Here is an 18,099-nt window from a genome sequence, read left to right as displayed (position 1 = left end):
TTGCATCACAAGTGCAGGGTCGTTCTATAGGGTTTGGACTCCCATCTGACATCAGTGCAAGGTCATTCTATAGGTTGTTTGACTCCCAGCTGACATAAGGGCAGGGCTGTTTTATAGGGTGTTTGAATCCTTAACGACGTCCGTACAGGGTTTTATAGGGTGTTTGACTCTTTGGCTACATCAGGGCAGGGTTCAATAGGCAATGTCTATACTTGTAGGTATACCAGAGCAAGATGCCTCCCCCCTCACTTTGGATCAGAGTGTTTTCTAAAGGATTCCACATCACAAAGAATGTCACCTAACTCCCAAGAAGATTAATCATATACACTTCACTGTTCTTATTCGAATTTGTGAATTTGTGTAACATCACTTGTAAGGAGAAAAGTTTGGGCCATCTTTATCCATCTTTGAACCCTATAGTTAAGACTATTAATGCATTCCCCAGCTTGGACACTAGGAGGCATCATTTTACTTGACCCCTTGGTTTAATTCATCACCCTTCATCGCATATTTGACAGATCCTGCTCTTTCTCTTAGGAACAGGTCATTTTAGTTTACGTCATTTGCGTATTGAACACGCGACGAGAGGCTTTTCTGTTTCATGAATATACCAAAGTGCAACAAAGGAAAAAAGGAATGTAATAGCTAAATCTCAATGTTTGAAAATCAACCTTATAATTTTTTTTAATTATACAAGTATGAAGTATCCCCTCAGGTGACAGCAGTGTTGTGATGATCACTGTGGTAACGACACCCCCATCGCTCAGGGTTTCAGACTCCCTGCTGGATGATTTTTCACCACAGCCTTGACGTGACCTTTAGGGCTTAAGCACTTGGAGGGATTAAGAAATCGCTGGGCTGCCCTCACTAGTATATATTCTGCTATTCCAAACTTCTGGTACAAACAGGGTTGGCCCTGCAGACAAGTAAAGTGTTTATCTCTGAAAGATTCATTTATTTTTTTAATTGAGGGTCAAAAGTCTAGGCAGCAGCCCCTGAATTTACATTTATCATAGCCAATTCAAATGAGCTGTTGGCCTAGTGTGGTTTTATTCATCAGGACTGACGTGGGGTGTATGAGAAAGGCAGAGGTCAGCCGGGTCACATCACCCCAGTCTCGGTGTCCCTGAGGCTGTGAATTGAGAAGCATTGCCCACAATTTAAATCTGGGTACTTAGAAAGTGTTCCATTTCTGCTTGTGTTTTTAATAAGAAGCAAGATACATTAGGCCTCAACTTGTCAATCTGAGGACAGACGGTGCGTGTGTGTGGGAGGCTCATGGACGTGCATGCAGGAACTTCCTATCATAACCGGGAGCGCGCTTTATGACGTAAGTCGCTTGCCGCGCAGTGATGATGGCGGTGCGTGAACGCGCAGTGAAAGCAATGGCTGCTCTGGAACGGCGGGTGCCTAGCCTCGGTGATTTCGAGGGCCAAAGCTGGAGCACCTGGGCCGAGAGGGCCGGTGTGACCGCGTCGGATGGTAAGGAAGCACGTTTTCATCCGTAACGGCTGATAATGGAGACGATTGATGAACCCGTCGGCGTTTATTCTCGGGGAAACGGCGGGCAACGCTAACCATGTTACCCAAACAAAGACCCTGCCGGGTCCTAGCGCTGGCCCCCTAACATGTTGCTCTCTCCCAGGTCCTCCCAGGTCTTCAGCCAGAGAATAGTGATAATCATTTCAATTTCAGCACCATATTACACATGTATACACTTCATCCTTTACACTGAGCAGGCAGGGGATTGGCAGCGCTCTGTGTGTTAATGAAAGACGCTCCACATCAGTGCTTTCAGAGAGCGAAATTAGGCTCTGTATGGATGGTAGGGCGATACAACTTATTGCAATGGAGCGCTAGCTGGTGGCTAGCTCCCGGCTCGGCCAGCCGTCAAGCATCGAGCTAATGCTGCTAACGCCGCTAGCCGCGGGAGGATGCCGACGGAGGTGGAGTCTGAGGCTGGGGCCACCGTGTAAACCCCAGTCGAGCCTTTGATATCAAGGGTCGTGACTTCATGGTCCCGTCACCTGGTACACTGTCCCTCTGATGGTTGACAGCACCACCAACTCCCATTCCAATCTTTGTGAAGCAAAACGTTTGAAGAGGAACCCCTCATTTTGCCTCCTTGACCAAGGAGTGGTTTATCCTACTGACATTTTTAGTGCGCTTTATCTTGGTCTGGCATCCGTCCGAGTGCCACTCCGTTCCTAACTAGCTCACCTTTGGCCCCATACTGAGGATGGTAACCCGGCGATGCAACTACAAGCATTACAGACGTCCATTAGTTTAATATACAAAGTATATCCCTCCCTCAAGCTGTTCCAGTGTGTAGCTGGAAGGCCCCGTTACAGAACTTTTGTGGTGATGCCTTCATTTTTAAAGATGTTGCCAATAGCTTTGACCTATGTCCCTCCCTTTGCTTGATTTATTTGATATTAGGATTTCCATCAACAAGAGGGTGCAGAGGTCTAAAGATGTCCTGTTATATCTGTGATCTGTATTCCAGGGGCTGATGTAGAAGAGAGCGGCAAGAATGGCAAAAAGGCAGCTGAGGCCATGTCGCTCAGCAAGGAGGGTAAGTCCTGCTGAAACACCGGGTCTTTCTGAACCAAGGGCCAGCCAGTGTGGATGTGTGTTGGTATGGCTTTTCACTATGCTGTTTGTTACATGTTTTAGTCAATGTTTGGTGGGGCGACTGAACCTGCTGTTGGAAGAAGATGTTAAGTCAACGCTGCCTGGCTCTCTATTATAGTAGCAGTAGTAGTCGTAGCAGTGTTGTTAATGGTAGCAGCGGTCAGACGGGCGATTTACCCTGTTTTATTTGGTGGTGGCGTGTACAGGTACTCGCTTGTGCTTGTATTTGGATTTTTGCCTGAAACAGTTCAGGGGAGAGGTACTTTTCAGGGGAGCGGTACTTATCACTTATCACTTATTAGGTACTTATCACTCCTGAGTGATAAAGTTGCGCTGAGAAGCTAACTATAATTGGCCTCTCAGCGCAACTTTATTAGCTGTCCTTTAAGGGTGTTTATGTTTCACCACTCCACTTCGTGAGTGGTGAAGTCTTTAGAGCCAGGGTGTCTGTAAAACACAGCCTATTTTGTAGACGTATGCTGAACCCTATGCTTTATCGCTTTGTCTCTTGATTTGGGCATTTGTCCTGTCTCTATATGTCCCCCCAGTGTTCATCTGGGCGGTTAGTACGATATGAATGTGCTGCGTCATGTATTACTCACTGGCTCCCCCCCCTCCAGACATGTGTATCTTCGGCCACTACCCGGGCCAGGACGACTTCTACCTGGTGGTGTGCAGCCACTGCGGCCAGGTGGTGAAGCCCCAGGCCTTCGAGAAGCACTGCGAGCGGCGCCACGGACCGCTGGCCAAGGTGTACGCCCGCCTGCGGGCCCCTGCCCCGGCCCCCGCCCCGCAGGCACAGCAGAGGGCCCGCCACGGCCACGGCCACTCCCCGTCGCACGCCCCGAGCGCCCCGCCGGCCCCAGCTTGGGAGGGCCGCGGGGCCCCGGGGCAGGGGCCCCCGCCGCCACTGTCACGGGCGGCCCCGCCCTCCCCCTCCACCCCGCCCCAGTACAGACACGCCAAGAGCTCCAAAGAGGGAGGACGGTACGCCGGGACGGGGTCTGGTTGGGGCCGTGTGCATGAGCAGGGGCAGGCAGTGGTGAGGGGGGAGTGTTGGCCCCCCAAGAGGTGGTTCTGTGTTCCCGCCAAAATGTCCTCTTAGCCCCTGCCTGTCTGTTTGCTCACGTGCCTTTAGATAAAGGGGTCAAAACCTGACGCAAATAGTGTCAAATGTTTTACAGAGATCAGTTTGAGCTATAGTAGTCTGTCTCTTTCCGTTTGACGTTGAACATGTATTGAATAGTGACCGCTGGCTGAAGAGGCCCCAGGCCCCTGAGCCTAACTCTCTGTCCCCCCCAGACCCAGGCCTCTGAGCCTAACTCTCTGTCTCTCCCAGACCCAGGCCCCTGATCCTAACTCTCTGTCCCCCCCAGACCCAGGCCCCTGAGCCTAACTCTCTGTCTTCCCCAGACCCCCCCCCCTGGAGAAGCTGTCTCCCAGCAGCGGCGGTGGAAGCGGACGTGTGGAGGCGCCCGCGTTCAAGCCACCTCCGGTCCTGGACCCCCCGCTGAGCTCGCCGCCCCTGTCCCTCCGAGACCCCCCCTGGCCACATGGGGGCGCCACCCCTCCGCCCGGCCGGCAGTCCCCAGGGGAGCGAGGGCCCCCCTCCACCCAGAAGAAGGACCCCGTGATGGGGGCCGGGGTGGGGCTTGGGGGCCCCTCCCACCGGGTCCCCAGACCGTACAATAAGGTGGCCTCCAGTAAGTATGGAGGGGGGGGGGGGGAGGAGGACGCCCCGACAGTAAAACGTACGGGCAGTGGCAGTTATCTCTGTTGTAGTATCACCTGGATGTCTGTATAGGAAGGCCTTGAGGGCTCCAACATCATGCATTATGGCCCCTTCTGTAATCTGGCTCTACTGCCGTTTGACTGTGTGGTCGGGGGCTCTAGGATACTCATGAACTGGAGCATCTATGTTGACCACACTAAAGAGGTTTACACAAGTCATCTATTTATGATATTGATTGGACATTTTGATGTTGTTGTTTGGCAGATCGGTGTCTGCATCGAACCAAAACAGGTACTCACAGCCCCTCTCAATAACACACATATCTCCGCTTCGGACCCTAAATCACTGTGTGTGTGTGTGTGTGTGTGTGTGTGTGTGTGTGTGTGTGTGTGTGTGTGTGTGTGTGTGTGTGTGTGTGTGTGTGTGTGTGTGTGTGTGTGTGTGTGTGTGTGTGTGTGTGTGTGTGTGTGTGTGTGTGTGTGTCCGTCCGTTTCCCCCCCAGGGAGGGAATGTGACCTGGACAAACACTGTGGAGTCCTGGACCCGGACAGAAAGAAGGTCTGCACGCGCCTCCTCACCTGCAATGTAAGAAGCACGCACACATCACAGACATGCACGCAGAGACACGCGCAAACACCAACAGACACACACACACCAATGAGTGAGATTATTGCTTAAGTAAGCATAGCTGGATTTGTATCAAATGGTAATACGATATTCTTCTAACTTGTGACATGTGACTTCTCGTCACATGCTCCAGGTCATGGACAAACCTGTTATGTTTGCTCTGCCGTGAAATGCCTCGCTAAACACAACACAACACAAAATCTGTACACTAGGCCTCAATGATACAGGAAGTGCTTATATGGTCGCTGTGTGAAGGAGGAAGTAGATACAAAGGCCGCTTCCAGTTATGACAGGATGACGCGGCGAACGGGAAATGACAAAAAGGAGTGGGAGAGGTGGGGGTCGTTGCTTGGAATAAAAAAAGTATTTAAATATCCTACTGTAGGTCTACTTCCTACCACACGTCTTCCAATGTCATGTCGGCAACACCAAGCCGTTTCTAGGGCCGGAGGCAGACAACGCTTGCAACCCGTTTCCTGGATGCACCAAAGGGGAATTCCTACTAAGACCAACTCAAACGATAACGGATCACTAGTGCCCACTCCAGCGCTCTCAGGGTCCGGGTTCTGCAGTGCTCTTCACGGCAGAGAATAGAGTGAATGTACTGATAATTACAAACTTTAAAGGGCTGATGTCATGCTTTTTCGACTTTTCCCTTTGCTTTAGACTATTATATGACGTATGTATACATGTTTTACATCTGCTAAAGTAGAAAATTCTGAGAACTTGTGTCCGGTAGGCGGTGCTGAAGTGCAGTAGTCATGTCTCCCAGCTACCCGCAAAGATTTCTTTCAGATTTTTGCAGACGCTCGCACAAAGCGTTCGACCAATTGCAACAGAGTGGGCTACTCGGGAGGGGGGCCTTAAAGCGACATGATACAAAACAGACTGATTTTGAAAGACGATTAAATTGTTTTTGCAGAAATTAACAGTGTGAGTCTCATCTGCTGTGCTCAACTGTGATTGGCCGGTTAAAGAGCCAGTGAAGTCAGCATTTCAGCTCGAATTCAAACACAGAAATAAAAAAAAAAAGGTGTTTTAGGAGTTCTAGGAAGGAGGACGACGTGTTATTCCCATGGTTACGGCCCACGCCATATTTGTGATACTTAGTTTAGTATCGACGTTGAGGTTGAGCGTTTATAATGAGCAACGACGTGTATGTAACGCACCGTAGCGTTAAACTATAGGTGTCCGACAACCCGTCCACACACACCCCCCCCCGGCAGAGCTCCACACGACCACACACACACCGTCCAGAGAGAGCACCACACACATACCAGACAGGAAAGAGCTCCACACGACCACACACACACCGTCCAGAGAGAGCACCACACACACAGCAGACAGGACAGAGCTCCACACGACCACACACACACCGTCCAGATAGAGGTCCACACGTCCAAGAAAATAATACCCCCTGTATTCAGTAGTGGAACGTTCAGGGGGAAAATGGCAATAATTTAGTATTTAACCTCAGTTTTCTCTAAATCTGGGAATTACTGCAGTAAAGGTGATAAACTGGCATGGATTACTATGGTGACGATCATATAACTGTTTTGGGTTGACTGGTGTTATCTATAAATTTGTTTCGTGTTTTAGCTTAACTGCAATTTCTTTTCCTTTTCTCCGTCATTGTATGATGCTTTTAAGTGTTTAGCTGTGTAATGAATCCATGAAGTAATTTCTGGGTAGGATGGTCTCCATAGACGCTAACAGAAGGGGGTGATCAAAGTGGAGGTCAGGATGCTCACTGTAATCCCCCCCCCCCCCCCCCCCCCCAGATCCACTCCATCCACCAGCGGAGGAAGGTGCCCGGGCGAAGTAAAAACTTTGACCAGCTGGTGGCGGAGCTGAAGACCAAGGTCCGGGAGAAGGGCCCCCAGTCGCTGGACGGCAGCCTGTCCTCGGGGCTCCCCTCCAGCCCCGAGGCCCCCAGAGAACCCACGGGGGCCCCCCACTGCAGGAGACCCCTGGCCACCCTCCCTGCCTTCAGGTACGTGTGGGTGGGACCCCCTGGGGGTGTCCTGGGGGGTCACAGAGTACAGGGTTCTATGTCAGAGAACCACCTTGCATCGGTCAACTTTCTCCAAACAATGATCTCCACAAGTGGGCTCAGCAGGTCACAGGGTTAGATGGGAGGGTTTTACGTCCAGCCCTTCTTATGTACCATTTGTAAATGCTCAGGGAGGTTTGTGCATGCTTTGGGGGTCAGGCCACTGGTAGGGTTCCAGTCTAACAGTCCTACTGGCGACAGTGGTGCATATCACCTTTTTAATTTTTGTAGCACCATAAATAAGGTGGTGGAACGTTTTTCTGCCGCGTCTCCTTGTACCATCTATCTTTTTATTCATGAGAAAAGAGGAACTTGAGGTACAGTAAAATGTTTTATTGCATCAGTGGTACTTTTCTTCTTGACTGCCAGTTCCTCTCGAGCCAAGTCCCTCCTCGTCCTTTGTTAAAACCTCCTTTTAATAACAGGCGGGTCATTAGGTCACAAACTCGTGTTAGGATTTATTCTTTCCTTCTCTACCGATCCCTCGTCCAGAAGAGTGCGTGTTTCATATGGAGGCTCTCATTCTGAGTATCACTAGTGCTGCGGTGCAACTCCAGTAAAACTGGACAGCGTACAGACCACCTGTTGGCTCTGTATACCAACTGGAACTTCAGTAGGTTGTTTTCCACACACCAACGCTGCGTACAGCCGGTCACTCCCATCACTGCTCCAAACCTTCCTGAGCACCCATCATATGAAAGCAGAATCTGTCTCCCAGAACCCTGACTGACTTCCAAGACGCTGCCCGCCTTTGACTGAAATAAAACAGGACTTTAAAATGTTAAAATATTGATTCATAAATGTAGGTATTTGTATGATATACGATTCATCTGTTGAATGTGAATCGACTGATTTGGTTAGGTTTGAGTAATAGTGTAATCCATTTGTATGGTTCGCCGGTACATGCTAGTCGTAAGTTGTAAATCGCCCAGCTTTCTTGCGGCATTTCACTGAGGAACGGCCCCTTTTGGTCGGTCCATCTGGCTATTCTGAAAGTCGTGAGTTCAGTGAGGCTGGATTACACCATAACCCACACACTGCGGTATTCCAATAAAACGTTCTTACCGACGCAACCGATTTGGAAACATGAATGGGGAACTAACGATGGGGTCAACCTGTTTGTGTGGACAACGTTGTTTTTATTTCAATATGTTTTCAATCCTTATTTGAAATGCCCTTCTGTCTCCCCCACTCCCTCCCCCTCCTAGTCGGTCCCGGGCCTCGTCGGAGAGCGCCCTCGACGAGGAGATGTCGCGGCAGGACGACGGCAGCCTGGGGGCCCCCTCTCCGCTGGTCCAGGGGCCCCTCTCCAGTGACGACAGCGAAGGGGATGGGGCGGAGGAGCCGGCTCCGTACCCCTCCTCCTCTTCCCATCCCCGGCCCCTGGCGGTAAGACCTCTGACCTGTCCGCGGGGCCTGGCTTAGGGGTTACTAACATTCAGCAGTTTGTGTTTTTTTTAATCATGGCTTATAAAAGTTAGTTCATTTGAAATTCAATATTTATATGTACTACGTTTCTATATGTGTATGTATACGTGTATGTATTTACGTTTCATGTGATTGACAGCCAGATTGTTTCCCCGAGATCCCCTGATTGGAGGGAACAGAGGCGGGGAGGGCCTTAGCTAAATTGTCTCCTACAGGACAATTCCTTAGCAACTGATATTCCTACATTTCACTAATACCTGATGGACGACTTGGCCTTCATAACATGGAACACATTACTGATGGCTCTCAAACATATTGGGAGGCCACAGATCTTGTTTCCAGCACATTCTAACAGGCCTGCATCTATTGCATTAGGCTTAGAAATGCCAAGAGCCAGGGGTGAGAGAAAACCCTAAATATTATGATGTGTTGGTTCTAATGAGACGTACAATGGGGTTAAAAAGCGTTAAAATATCTCCCCATCAAGGCCAACAGCAGAGTAACTGCAATAATATGAATGCTAAAGATATTAAAACACAATTGATTAGGCCTAGGCCGATATCAGTCCTATTCCTGCATGCCCTGTGCGTACATTTTCACAACATTTTCCCCCTGAAATAATTCCATATTACAAAAAGTGTGACGACTACATCTATCTGATTTCTGAAACATGCTTTGCGCAGCAAAGAGAGCCGACTTTGTCTGATTCCGGTTTCATTGATTGGAGCTCACTCTCTAGCCTAGAATATTTGTAGACATTAAAAATGCAACGTTCCATTCATTCATTAACATTCAAACGCAGAGGCTAGGCATTGACACACGGCTATTGCTGACCCGATTAGGAGAGCTTGGTCTAGATCCTGCCCATATCGTTGGGAAGGATGATGTAGGCTATAGCCTAGGTCTTTTTACACTGCCAAGCCGGTTCGGTCGCAGGTTGGCACGACCGGCGATTTCACCTTCTTATCTCAAGTTTCCTGTGTAAAACTGAGGGGGTCAAATCCCCCGTTCGTCAAGGCGCGGGCTTTCTTGGTTCACTGGAGAAGGCGGGGCTGCGCACGGAGTCCAGACCTCTTTAGAATAATTTGTATTATTGTAAACTCCTGAGTGTTTTAATTTTTTTCCGAATGAAGACAGCCGCGTACAATAATGAGTTTACGGCTGAGAGTAGACTACAAACTCGATTAACTATGGTCAGGGATGTTCGTTACTGTCTAGACACGGTCCAATAAATAGTGACTGGTGCAGTAGTGTTGTGTTTGGGTGAATACCTGTGTAATGAGGCCCCTCCCCCCCCCCCCCCCCCAGGTGTGCTCGTTTGGCAGCCACGCGCTGGGCCACGGCGTGTACACCTTCGACCGCCGCCTGCACCACCTGAGGTCAGCCCTCAGCTCCATGCTGGAGCAGCACATCAGCGCGCACCTGTGGAAGTAAGTCACTCCCTCTCTGAAATCAGGGTTATATTTATGAGCTAAAATTGTAATATCAATATTAAGCATGTTTACCTCTCTGACATTATCTGACAAAGTACAGTTTTTAGGATTCCTAGGAGCATCACTGTCCTCTAGGGGTGGACATAATGCATGCTGGACTTTGCAGTCCTGCAGCATTCCTTCTAATAGAGAAATTGTCATTCCAAGCCGGTTGTCCATATTCTTAACCGTGTAGCCTGCTTTCACAATGTGCATCATGAGATGAACTCCTCAGGTTCAAAGTTCAAAAGCTTTATTTGTCCAACATGTTGCCATGTTGGAAAATTGTCTTTGATTGAAGGCAGTCTGTTCTCTAATTGTGTGAATGTGGTGCTTGTGTAAGGAGTATGTTGTGTGTGTGTGTATTGCCTTGGGTATGAAGGATTTTGTATAGAGAGATTTTTTGGCTAGAGGCACTCTGTATCTTCTGCCTGATGGAAGCAGCTCAAAGCAGCCGTGTAGGAGGTGGGAGGGATCCAGGAGAGGGGACGGGAGGGATCCAGGAGAGGGGACGGGAGGGATCCAGGAGAGGGGACGGGAGGGATCCAGGAGAGGGGACGGGAGGGATCCAGGAGAGGGGACGGGAGGGATCCAGGAGAGGGGACGGGAGGGATACAGGAGAGGGGAATTGGTCTTCCTCTCCACTGCTTGAGTGCGCAAGTCTGATAGCTGTTTTTGTTGGATGCTGGTTATCTTGCTTGCCTCCTTAATTATCTTAGCCAGTTGTCCCTTGCATCTGCTTGTTGGGAAGCTGTACCAGGGTGTAATGTTGAAGGAGATGACTGATTCGATCAGTTTCTGATAAACCGTTAATAAAATGTCCTTTCTGACATCGAACCCTTTCAGCTTCCTCAGGAGACGCATGCGTTATTTGGCTAAAGGTTTAAGTTGACTAGACCTTGTCTAGGGCTTTGCCAGTAGTTTTTAATGGTGGAGTATAATTGGACTTGGCAGACGCGTATTTAAAACTGAACCCCAGGTTCTGACGGAGCTCAACACATCCACACACGCTGTGGCGTTATGTACAAGTGTCCGAGGAGCTGAGGGGGGTTTATGATAAGTGGGTGCGTGTTCTCTAATGCATCCATGTTTTTGACGCGTTCTATTTGAGGTAGTTAATCTGTTCATACCTAAAAGTAGGTTCTCATTCTTTCCGAGAAGTTGTTGCGATTCCACTTCACTCCGTTATTTAATCAAAAACAAACCTATATTTACGTCCTGCAGTGCAATTAAACATTGGCTTGTAGCGCAGACTTCTTTTGATATTAATTATCGATGCATATAACGGATGACGGTAATTCTAGGTGTAAATGTAATTCCCTCCGTCCTACAACATGAACAGTGACAGTACAAAGATACCCGGTTGTGTTTGGTAAATGATTCATTGAGCTTGCAGAGTCGGTAGAGGCTAAACATCCATATCTTAAAATGAAACTATTTGACAGTGAAACTGATTGCAGGCATCATATAGGTGTCCTTGTATTTTGGCTCAGATCTTTTTTCTTTGCTTTTTTAATGGATCATTAGTTTGGTTTCCTGATCCTGTGTCCGTTTTCCTTTTTTAAATCAGGAAAATACCTCAAGCCCAGGAGCCCCCGTCTCCCCAGCCCGCAGCACGAACCACCACCTCCTCTCCCTCCTCCACCTCCTCCTCCTCCTCATCCTCCTCCTCCTCCTCCTCCTCCTCCTCAGTACATTCCAAGGTCCGCACAGGAAGTCACACCAGCTCCTCGGCCAAAAGCTCTTCGTCCTCGTCCTCTTCCTCGTCGTCCGGCCACGGGCTGGGGAGGCCCTCAGGCCCATCGGAGAACTCCAGCAGTGGGGGCAGTGGCGGGGGGGGGCCCTGCTCGGCGGCGCGGGGCCCTTTGGGGCCGGGCCGACCCAAGAACCCGGTGGGGCGGCCAAGCAAGCAGATGCTGAGGCAGCGGGACGCGGCGGTGGCGGCGGCCGCTCTACGGAAGCGCAAGGCGCCCTCGCAGGAGGGCGAGCACTTGGGCCCCGACAGGAACTGCGTCACACCTCAGGACCGAGGCCGCCCCCCTCCCTCGCCCTTCTCCCCCTCCCCTTCCTCGTCAAAGGCCAACCCCTCGCCCGTAGTTTCCCACGGACAGACCAATGGCAGTCTCTTGCCCGGGGGCAAGCCCCGCCCCCAGCCCTCCCCCTCAGAAACCCATTCGCCGGCAACAGCCTTGTCATACAAGCGGCTCCACCCCCCCGCCGCGGGCCACCCCTCGCCAGCCGAGGCCACAGCCACGCACGCCGCCACTAACTGTCGCGGCCCCGGGCCTGGGGGGGACCCGGGGCCGGGGGGGCGGCCCGGGGGGCGGGACTTTGAGCACCGGGCGCTGGTGAAGAAACGCAAGGCAGGAAACAATAACAATGGCGAACGCTTGCCGTCCACCAAGCCGCCGGCACACCGCCCTCCCCCCTCCTCGGCCTCCTCCTCGTCCCCGCGCTCCAACTTCTACCCCTGGAAGGAGAGCAAAGGGGGGCCGCTGGAGAAGAAGCTGGGCCCCCAGAAGGTGAGGCCCGGCCCTGACCTTCTGACACCCAGTGGGGGGAGGAGGAGGAGGAGACCCCTGCATTAGAGGCTGGCTGCCTGGGAGGAGGAGTCCCCCCTCTAGGGCAGGACCCTTCCCCTCTAGGGGGGGACTCTTCCCCCCCCTCTAGGGGAAGAGTCCCCCACTCTAGGGGAAGGGTCCTCCCCCTTGAGGGGGGGGTAGAGTCCTCCACTGACCTACTAGCAGCAGGCTGTTGTAGCCCGTGGACATGGTCAGATCAGTATCAAATACTTTTCTCAAGGAATCTTGAATTTATGCTAATTTAAAGGAATTTAGGACCATGATTTTTACTCTCAAAACATGATTTAAGCCTGAATTTGAGTGTTATCTATTTTTAAATTATTAATGACTTCTAGATAAACATGTGCCATTATTATTTGACTAACATTTATTGCACAAAGATGTTGCAGGTAAAACCTTAATGATCTTCTCTTCTGATCCCACAGCCAAAACTGCACCATTAATGAGTGCCTGCCTTAAAGCCACTATGAGGAGCCAGCTCTGCACAGTCGTGTGTGTGTGTGTGTGTGTGTGTGTGTGTGTGTTTCTTAGTGTCTGAATCAGACGTGTGCGTGTTTTCTGTTGTATGGATGAATATCGTGGGGGGTGAGTTTCTGTGAATTGAATTTTTAGAAATACCTCAAGACCATCTGGTTATGCTGCTAAATTAAAACATGGACTAAAATGTCCTTTACACTCTGACTTGTTTTGTTCTGCACTTGGATGTCTGCATTTTCTGACCACTGGCCCAAATTTGTACATTAGTGCACATTCAGTAAACTGTTATCTGGAAACAAGTAGCCAATGTCCCATTTTATTTTTTTAATACGTTAACAGTTGAAGCGATAATATTTGCTTTATATAAATGTGTGCGTCACTCTAAATATAAAACAATGTGAGATTCTAAAACGGAGGAAAAGTCTTTCCACTGGTGCTGGCGAGACTCCCGGAGCGATGACCTTACAGGACCGGTTTAAGATGACCTTGCAGAACCGGTTTAAGAACTAAATCAGGTAATAAGTGGGTTTTAAGAACTTGATCAGGTTATCGGTTGGTTTTAAGAACTGTCGGTCGGGTGAGCGGTTGCGTTGTGATGGCGACGCTACATTCCCGGAAGCGCTTTGCCCTCGTCCTGCGCGCGTGGCCTGCGCCTTGGATCCTCCGTCTCCAAAACGACTCCGAGGCAGGAAGTGAATCGGGACTATTATCAAAGCCGACGCCCCACCTAATCTATCCAAGGTCCGACTACCTGATCGGTGAGTTTCCACCCCACCGGTGGAGGAAGCCTCCGCTCTAGCTGTGTTGGATCATCCGTCCCTGGGCTGGCGGAGATGCTCAATGGGGACACTAAAGACTTTGTCTAACCACTTAATCGGAGGGGAAATATCTTGCATTGTTTGACCGACATTCGCCTGTATACTTTAAGTTTAGTGTCCTTCCTGATACGTGCTGTGTTTGAGGACCATGTGGGTGGACGTCAGGGAGACTTTTTCTCGTTTCCACCATGCCCCGCGGTGTGAGGAGCGCATCTAGACGGCGGAGGAGATGCCGTCCGACGTAGAGTACAGCCCGCTGCCAGCGGAGGGTTCGGGCTCCGGGGTCCACGACTTCTGGCTCTACGTGTGGATGCGCCGGTTCTCCGTGATAGCCTCGCATGTCATTGCATTGGGTCTTACCCTGCTGATCTCTCTGTTGTCTCGTCCTGGAACAAGTACGTGGACGCATTTCAACATAGTAGTACTTTTTGTACGCTACAGTTAAGTAGGCGAGGGCGTAAATAGCCTCTTGATCACGATTTGGTGATTTTTCACAATACTTTTATATCGTCTTCTCCTCAAGGTCTGTTTTCCTGGCATCCTGTGTGCATGTCCTTTGCAGTAAGTCAAAACTCTATTCTTTTGGTAACTCATGCATGACCCCGCGACTGTGTTTAGCCTACACTGGCTGATGCTTCAAGACGTCCTCTGGCCCTAACGGTTCAATTCACTCCAATCGGAGTGCTTTGGATTTTGCTTCTCAGAAAGAAATCTGATAAAGTATTATTTTATCACATTTTATAGTCCTGTAGCAGCTTTCCAGGAATCTCCTCTTACTCTGGTGATACCCTTTGTTAATTCCTCCTCCTCGTGTTCTCTGGCTCCATGGGCGTGCCATTGTAAATAATAGATGGCTGGGACGAGAACAGGATTAAGTGACAGCCCTCAAGATTTTAGTTTCAAGATGGTACAGTTTCACCATTTTAGGTTTTTAAGTTGAACATAACACTACAAATAGGAGCAGCAACTGTTGATTGGTTGTGTGCATGTTAAATGCCCCTATCCTCACTAATGGACCTATCAGGGACGTGAGTCTTCCTCAAGTAGATATTAAGCACTTGCTAGAATGTCTACGGGAGATAAAGCTGCTCCTACAAGCAAATATCTTTAAAGCTTTAAATTCTATGGTGCATATCCAATTCCTTACCATCATCACACTGAACGCTACACGGTCTGCCACAAGTATCTAGTATCAATATGGTTCTTGGATTCCAGTTTGCCTCAAGGGGGATTGTCTCCTTCATACAGCACTTTGTTCCGGCCTGGGTGGGAAGACATCCAAGCCAGTATCTGTGCGTGCCTGGCTCATAAAACAGTATTTTTAAAAACATTTCTGTGATTTGCACAGCCTTTTTGGCATAGAATCAACAGTTGCTTGTACCGCTACCACTTCTTCTACGAATTTTTACAGCAACTACTGTTGCTGCTATTTGGCTGTTGAGGAACCAAGCCTAATCATTTTATTCTTGTGTACTTGCACAATAAGATGTAACAAAAGTGATTCTGATTCTCCTCGTGCTACTGGGGCAGACCCGAGGCGCTCCGTAACGTCTCCTCTCCTCCACAGTACTGCCTGTGCCTGACGGAGGGCGTGCTGCTGTTCAGCGCCGAGGGCAGCCCCTTCTGCTTCAAGTCGCGGCAGGGCAAAGTGCGCCTGCACTGGTTCCTCCAGACGCTGCTGCTGGTGGCCTCCACCACCGGCGCCACCTTCATCGTAGCCAGCAAGAACGTGTCGGACCTGCCCCACCTGGCGTCCTGGCACAGCCTGCTGGGCGTGGGCACCCTCAGCTCCACCCTCTTCCAGCTGGCCGCCGGGCTGTGCTTGCTCTTCCCCAAGTGCATGCGCCTCCCCGTGTCGCCGCAGCGGCTGAAGCTGTACCACGCCACCTGCGGCCTGCTGGTCTACCTGCTGGCCACGGCCACTGTGGTGTCCGCCATGTTCTCGGACTGGTTCAGCGCCACGGTGCGCGGGGCGGCCTGGTGGGCCTTCCTCCTGCTGCCGCTGTTCCCCGCCGCCGTGGTGATGAACCAGATCACCAACGCCTACCTGCCACGCAAAAAGATCAGCAGCTAGGTGTGTGTGTGTGTGTGTGTGTGTGTGTGTGTGTGTGTGTGTGTGTGTGTGTGTGTGTGTGTGTGTGTGTGTGTGTGTGTGTGTGTGTGTGTGTGTGTGTGTGTGTGTGTGTGTGTGTGTGTGTGTCCCGCTCTGCAGCCCCTCGCTGGTGAGCTCGGTCTTATCTAGGATTGCTCTGTGACCGACGGTGAAGGACCCAGATAACTAACGTAAACACAGCAGGAGTTGAACTTGCAACCGGAACAGTGGCGCACCGACTACTTTGCGTTCTTGCACACTTCTATAACAAAGAAAATACGACTCAAGCACAGGCTGCGCTTGGGAGGGGTTTCCAGGTATGGATGGGTGGGGGGGGGGGTTGACCCCAGGAGTGGGTGGGTGGTGGTGCGTGTATATAAAGAACCGCTCTGTCAATGCTCTGCTTGACTTTTCTTGAAGGGGCATTATGATTGATCCTAGCCAGCATAAATTGTATTATTATTTTTGCTCTCTACCTCATAACACTAGTTTGTTTGCCCTGCTGTACATGATTTTGTTCAATGGAGAGGTGGATAATCTTCCTTTTGGTTTTACTAGCTTTTATAGTTAATCTAATAGTTAATCAATCCGTGACATATTAATTCAAACCTTGATACTATTTGCAATATTGAGCTAAAAGTCTGCATTTAAAATGGCAAACTTCTAAAGAAGTTGATGTCTGGTGGAAAAGCCTCGTCCAGTGTTATGACATCAAGTGAAGGAGAATTTGAAGTTCCCCAACAATGGAAGACTGAATTGATGGGATCAGATGATTTGGAAGACCAATTTGTGTATAAAACCTTTCTTAATATATGCTTATCAGGACAAACCCTTCAGGTCAGAAGGATCCTTCTGTAGAAGGATTTATTTATTCAAGACGGGTTAATGAGTGGTCTGCCTTGTGTAGAACTGCTGAGCCCTTTTTATTCTACCTATGAAATAAACGCTTTTTGAATGTTATTCTGCTGTTTTCCCTTATTTTGTTGTTGCACCAAATATCGGGTCACTTCCCATCCTCCTCATAGTTGGCGCAGAGTGTGATCACTAGCAATAAGTGTTTATTAGGTGTTCCAAGTTACTAGGTTCCTGGGTGTTCCCACCTTTGGTAAAGGATTTATAGTAGAGCTGTGAAACATCTCATTAAAGTGGGCAGGGTGACAGAGTGGGCACAGGTGCAACCAGCCAAACGTTCCCTTACAGGTCGATCAGATATAAGCTGTTCTAGAAAGGGAGACAGGAAAAAAGACTGCAGTACCATGCATGAGCTGCAGGGGCAGAGTGCTATACAGTGTAGAATGCATGCCGTGAATTGATCTAAATGCTATAACTTGAGGATCTGTTTACTTTGGCTATGAATTTACTTTTTGATACTTCTGGGCAAATAACACAATTTACGGGTTATTGTTAAGACATTATTTGCAGATTAACACAATTGATCTGTGCTTTATGACCTTACATCTGTCCCTGTAGTCAGGGTTGGACCAAGTCTCAGACCTTCATGAAGTTATTGCAGCCCTGTGTTGCATAGGAGCTTAATCCTTCTCTTCCAGGTTTTGTTTCACTCTGGGAACAATGAGCTGACTGGCCCCAGTTGAACTTAAAGGTCTAAAGAAGGGTTCACATATTGAACGCTAATATACAGTGTTATATTTGGACCCTAAACTGTTTAGTGATTTGTAGGTGAGCCATACCTGGGAGCAGCGGTGGTAGAGGGGCCTAAGCTCCCCCTGAAAAAGGCTGAGCCCCCTTAAAGCCCCCCCTCCCTGTAGTGACCCGGGAGGCTTCTTATTTCACATTGAAGGAGCTTTATTTTGTTCTGGGCGAACACAGTGTGAAGCATGACTTAAAAAATTTAAGTCATGCTAGTGACGGGTTAGTGACGGGTCGTTTGCGACCAAATCAGTTCGAATGAATAAATCTTTAACAAACAAACCGACCTGATTCTTCTCTCGTTCGTTCTCAGACTCGACTCCTCCCAGACCCACTAATCGCTGAGTCGCTGACTCGCTGTTCGTTAACTGACTTTGAGTGGGGAAGAAGGAAGAGACTTAGTGAGCGCGAGTGCGATGATACGATTAAATATCAGTGAAATGGTAATTGCATGCTGTCTTTGTATTTTCTGTGTCATGCCAGATTACTAAAATATTTGATTGTCTCGTCATCAATCTGTCTGACTGATTCAGC

The 18,099-nt window shown here is 49.5% G+C and overlaps 2 protein-coding genes across 4 annotated transcripts; both read left to right on the top strand.

Annotated features, from left to right (window-relative positions):
- The first annotated feature begins 126 nt into the window (after positions 1–126).
- Positions 127–13,209, top strand: atxn7l2a (ataxin 7-like 2a). 3 transcript variants are annotated; one of them, XM_060061942.1, is made up of 11 exons: positions 127–1,482; positions 2,507–2,575; positions 3,255–3,621; positions 4,048–4,337; positions 4,631–4,657; positions 4,869–4,951; positions 6,775–6,986; positions 8,255–8,435; positions 9,783–9,904; positions 11,517–12,468; positions 12,954–13,209. In XM_060061942.1, the coding sequence occupies exons 1-11, from the start codon at positions 1,353–1,355 to the stop codon at positions 12,969–12,971; spliced, it is 2,451 nt and encodes an 816-aa protein (XP_059917925.1). In that variant the 5' UTR covers positions 127–1,352; the 3' UTR covers positions 12,972–13,209. The 3 variants fall into 3 exon arrangements, with proteins under 3 accessions (XP_059917925.1, XP_059917934.1, XP_059917943.1); XM_060061960.1 differs by having other exon boundaries at positions 1,353–1,482; positions 2,440–2,575; XM_060061951.1 differs by lacking the exon at positions 4,631–4,657.
- A 138-nt stretch (positions 13,210–13,347) lies between these two features.
- LOC132465169 (probable transmembrane reductase CYB561D1) lies at positions 13,348–16,240 on the top strand. Its single transcript, XM_060061972.1, has 3 exons — positions 13,348–14,218; positions 14,347–14,384; positions 15,391–16,240. Exons 1-3 carry the CDS (start codon positions 14,053–14,055, stop codon positions 15,895–15,897), a joined length of 711 nt encoding a protein of 236 aa, XP_059917955.1. The 5' UTR covers positions 13,348–14,052; the 3' UTR covers positions 15,898–16,240.
- The last annotated feature ends 1,859 nt before the right edge of the window (positions 16,241–18,099 follow it).

The sequence above is a fragment of the Gadus macrocephalus genome, chromosome 1 (genome assembly GCF_031168955.1).
Source record: "Gadus macrocephalus chromosome 1, ASM3116895v1".
NCBI lineage: Eukaryota > Metazoa > Chordata > Actinopteri > Gadiformes > Gadidae > Gadus > Gadus macrocephalus.
Note: the sequence above shows the minus strand (reverse complement) of the source record. Positions and strands in the feature narration are given on the sequence as shown.

Bases quoted from the DNA above. Each gene is read 5' to 3' on its own strand.
- atxn7l2a (XM_060061942.1), top strand. From the start codon at position 1,353: ATGATGGCGGTGCGTGAACGCGCAGTGAAAGCAATGGCTGCTCTGGAA. The intron at 1,483-2,506 runs GTAAGGAAGCAC...TCTGTATTCCAG, and splicing joins CGGTGTGACCGCGTCGGATG to GGGCTGATGTAGAAGAGAGC. The intron at 3,622-4,047 runs GTACGCCGGGAC...TGTCTTCCCCAG, and splicing joins AGCTCCAAAGAGGGAGGACG to ACCCCCCCCCCTGGAGAAGC.
- LOC132465169 (XM_060061972.1), top strand. From the start codon at position 14,053: ATGCCGTCCGACGTAGAGTACAGCCCGCTGCCAGCGGAGGGTTCGGGC. The intron at 14,219-14,346 runs GTACGTGGACGC...CTTCTCCTCAAG, and splicing joins GTTGTCTCGTCCTGGAACAA to GTCTGTTTTCCTGGCATCCT. The intron at 14,385-15,390 runs GTAAGTCAAAAC...TCTCCTCCACAG, and splicing joins CTGTGTGCATGTCCTTTGCA to TACTGCCTGTGCCTGACGGA.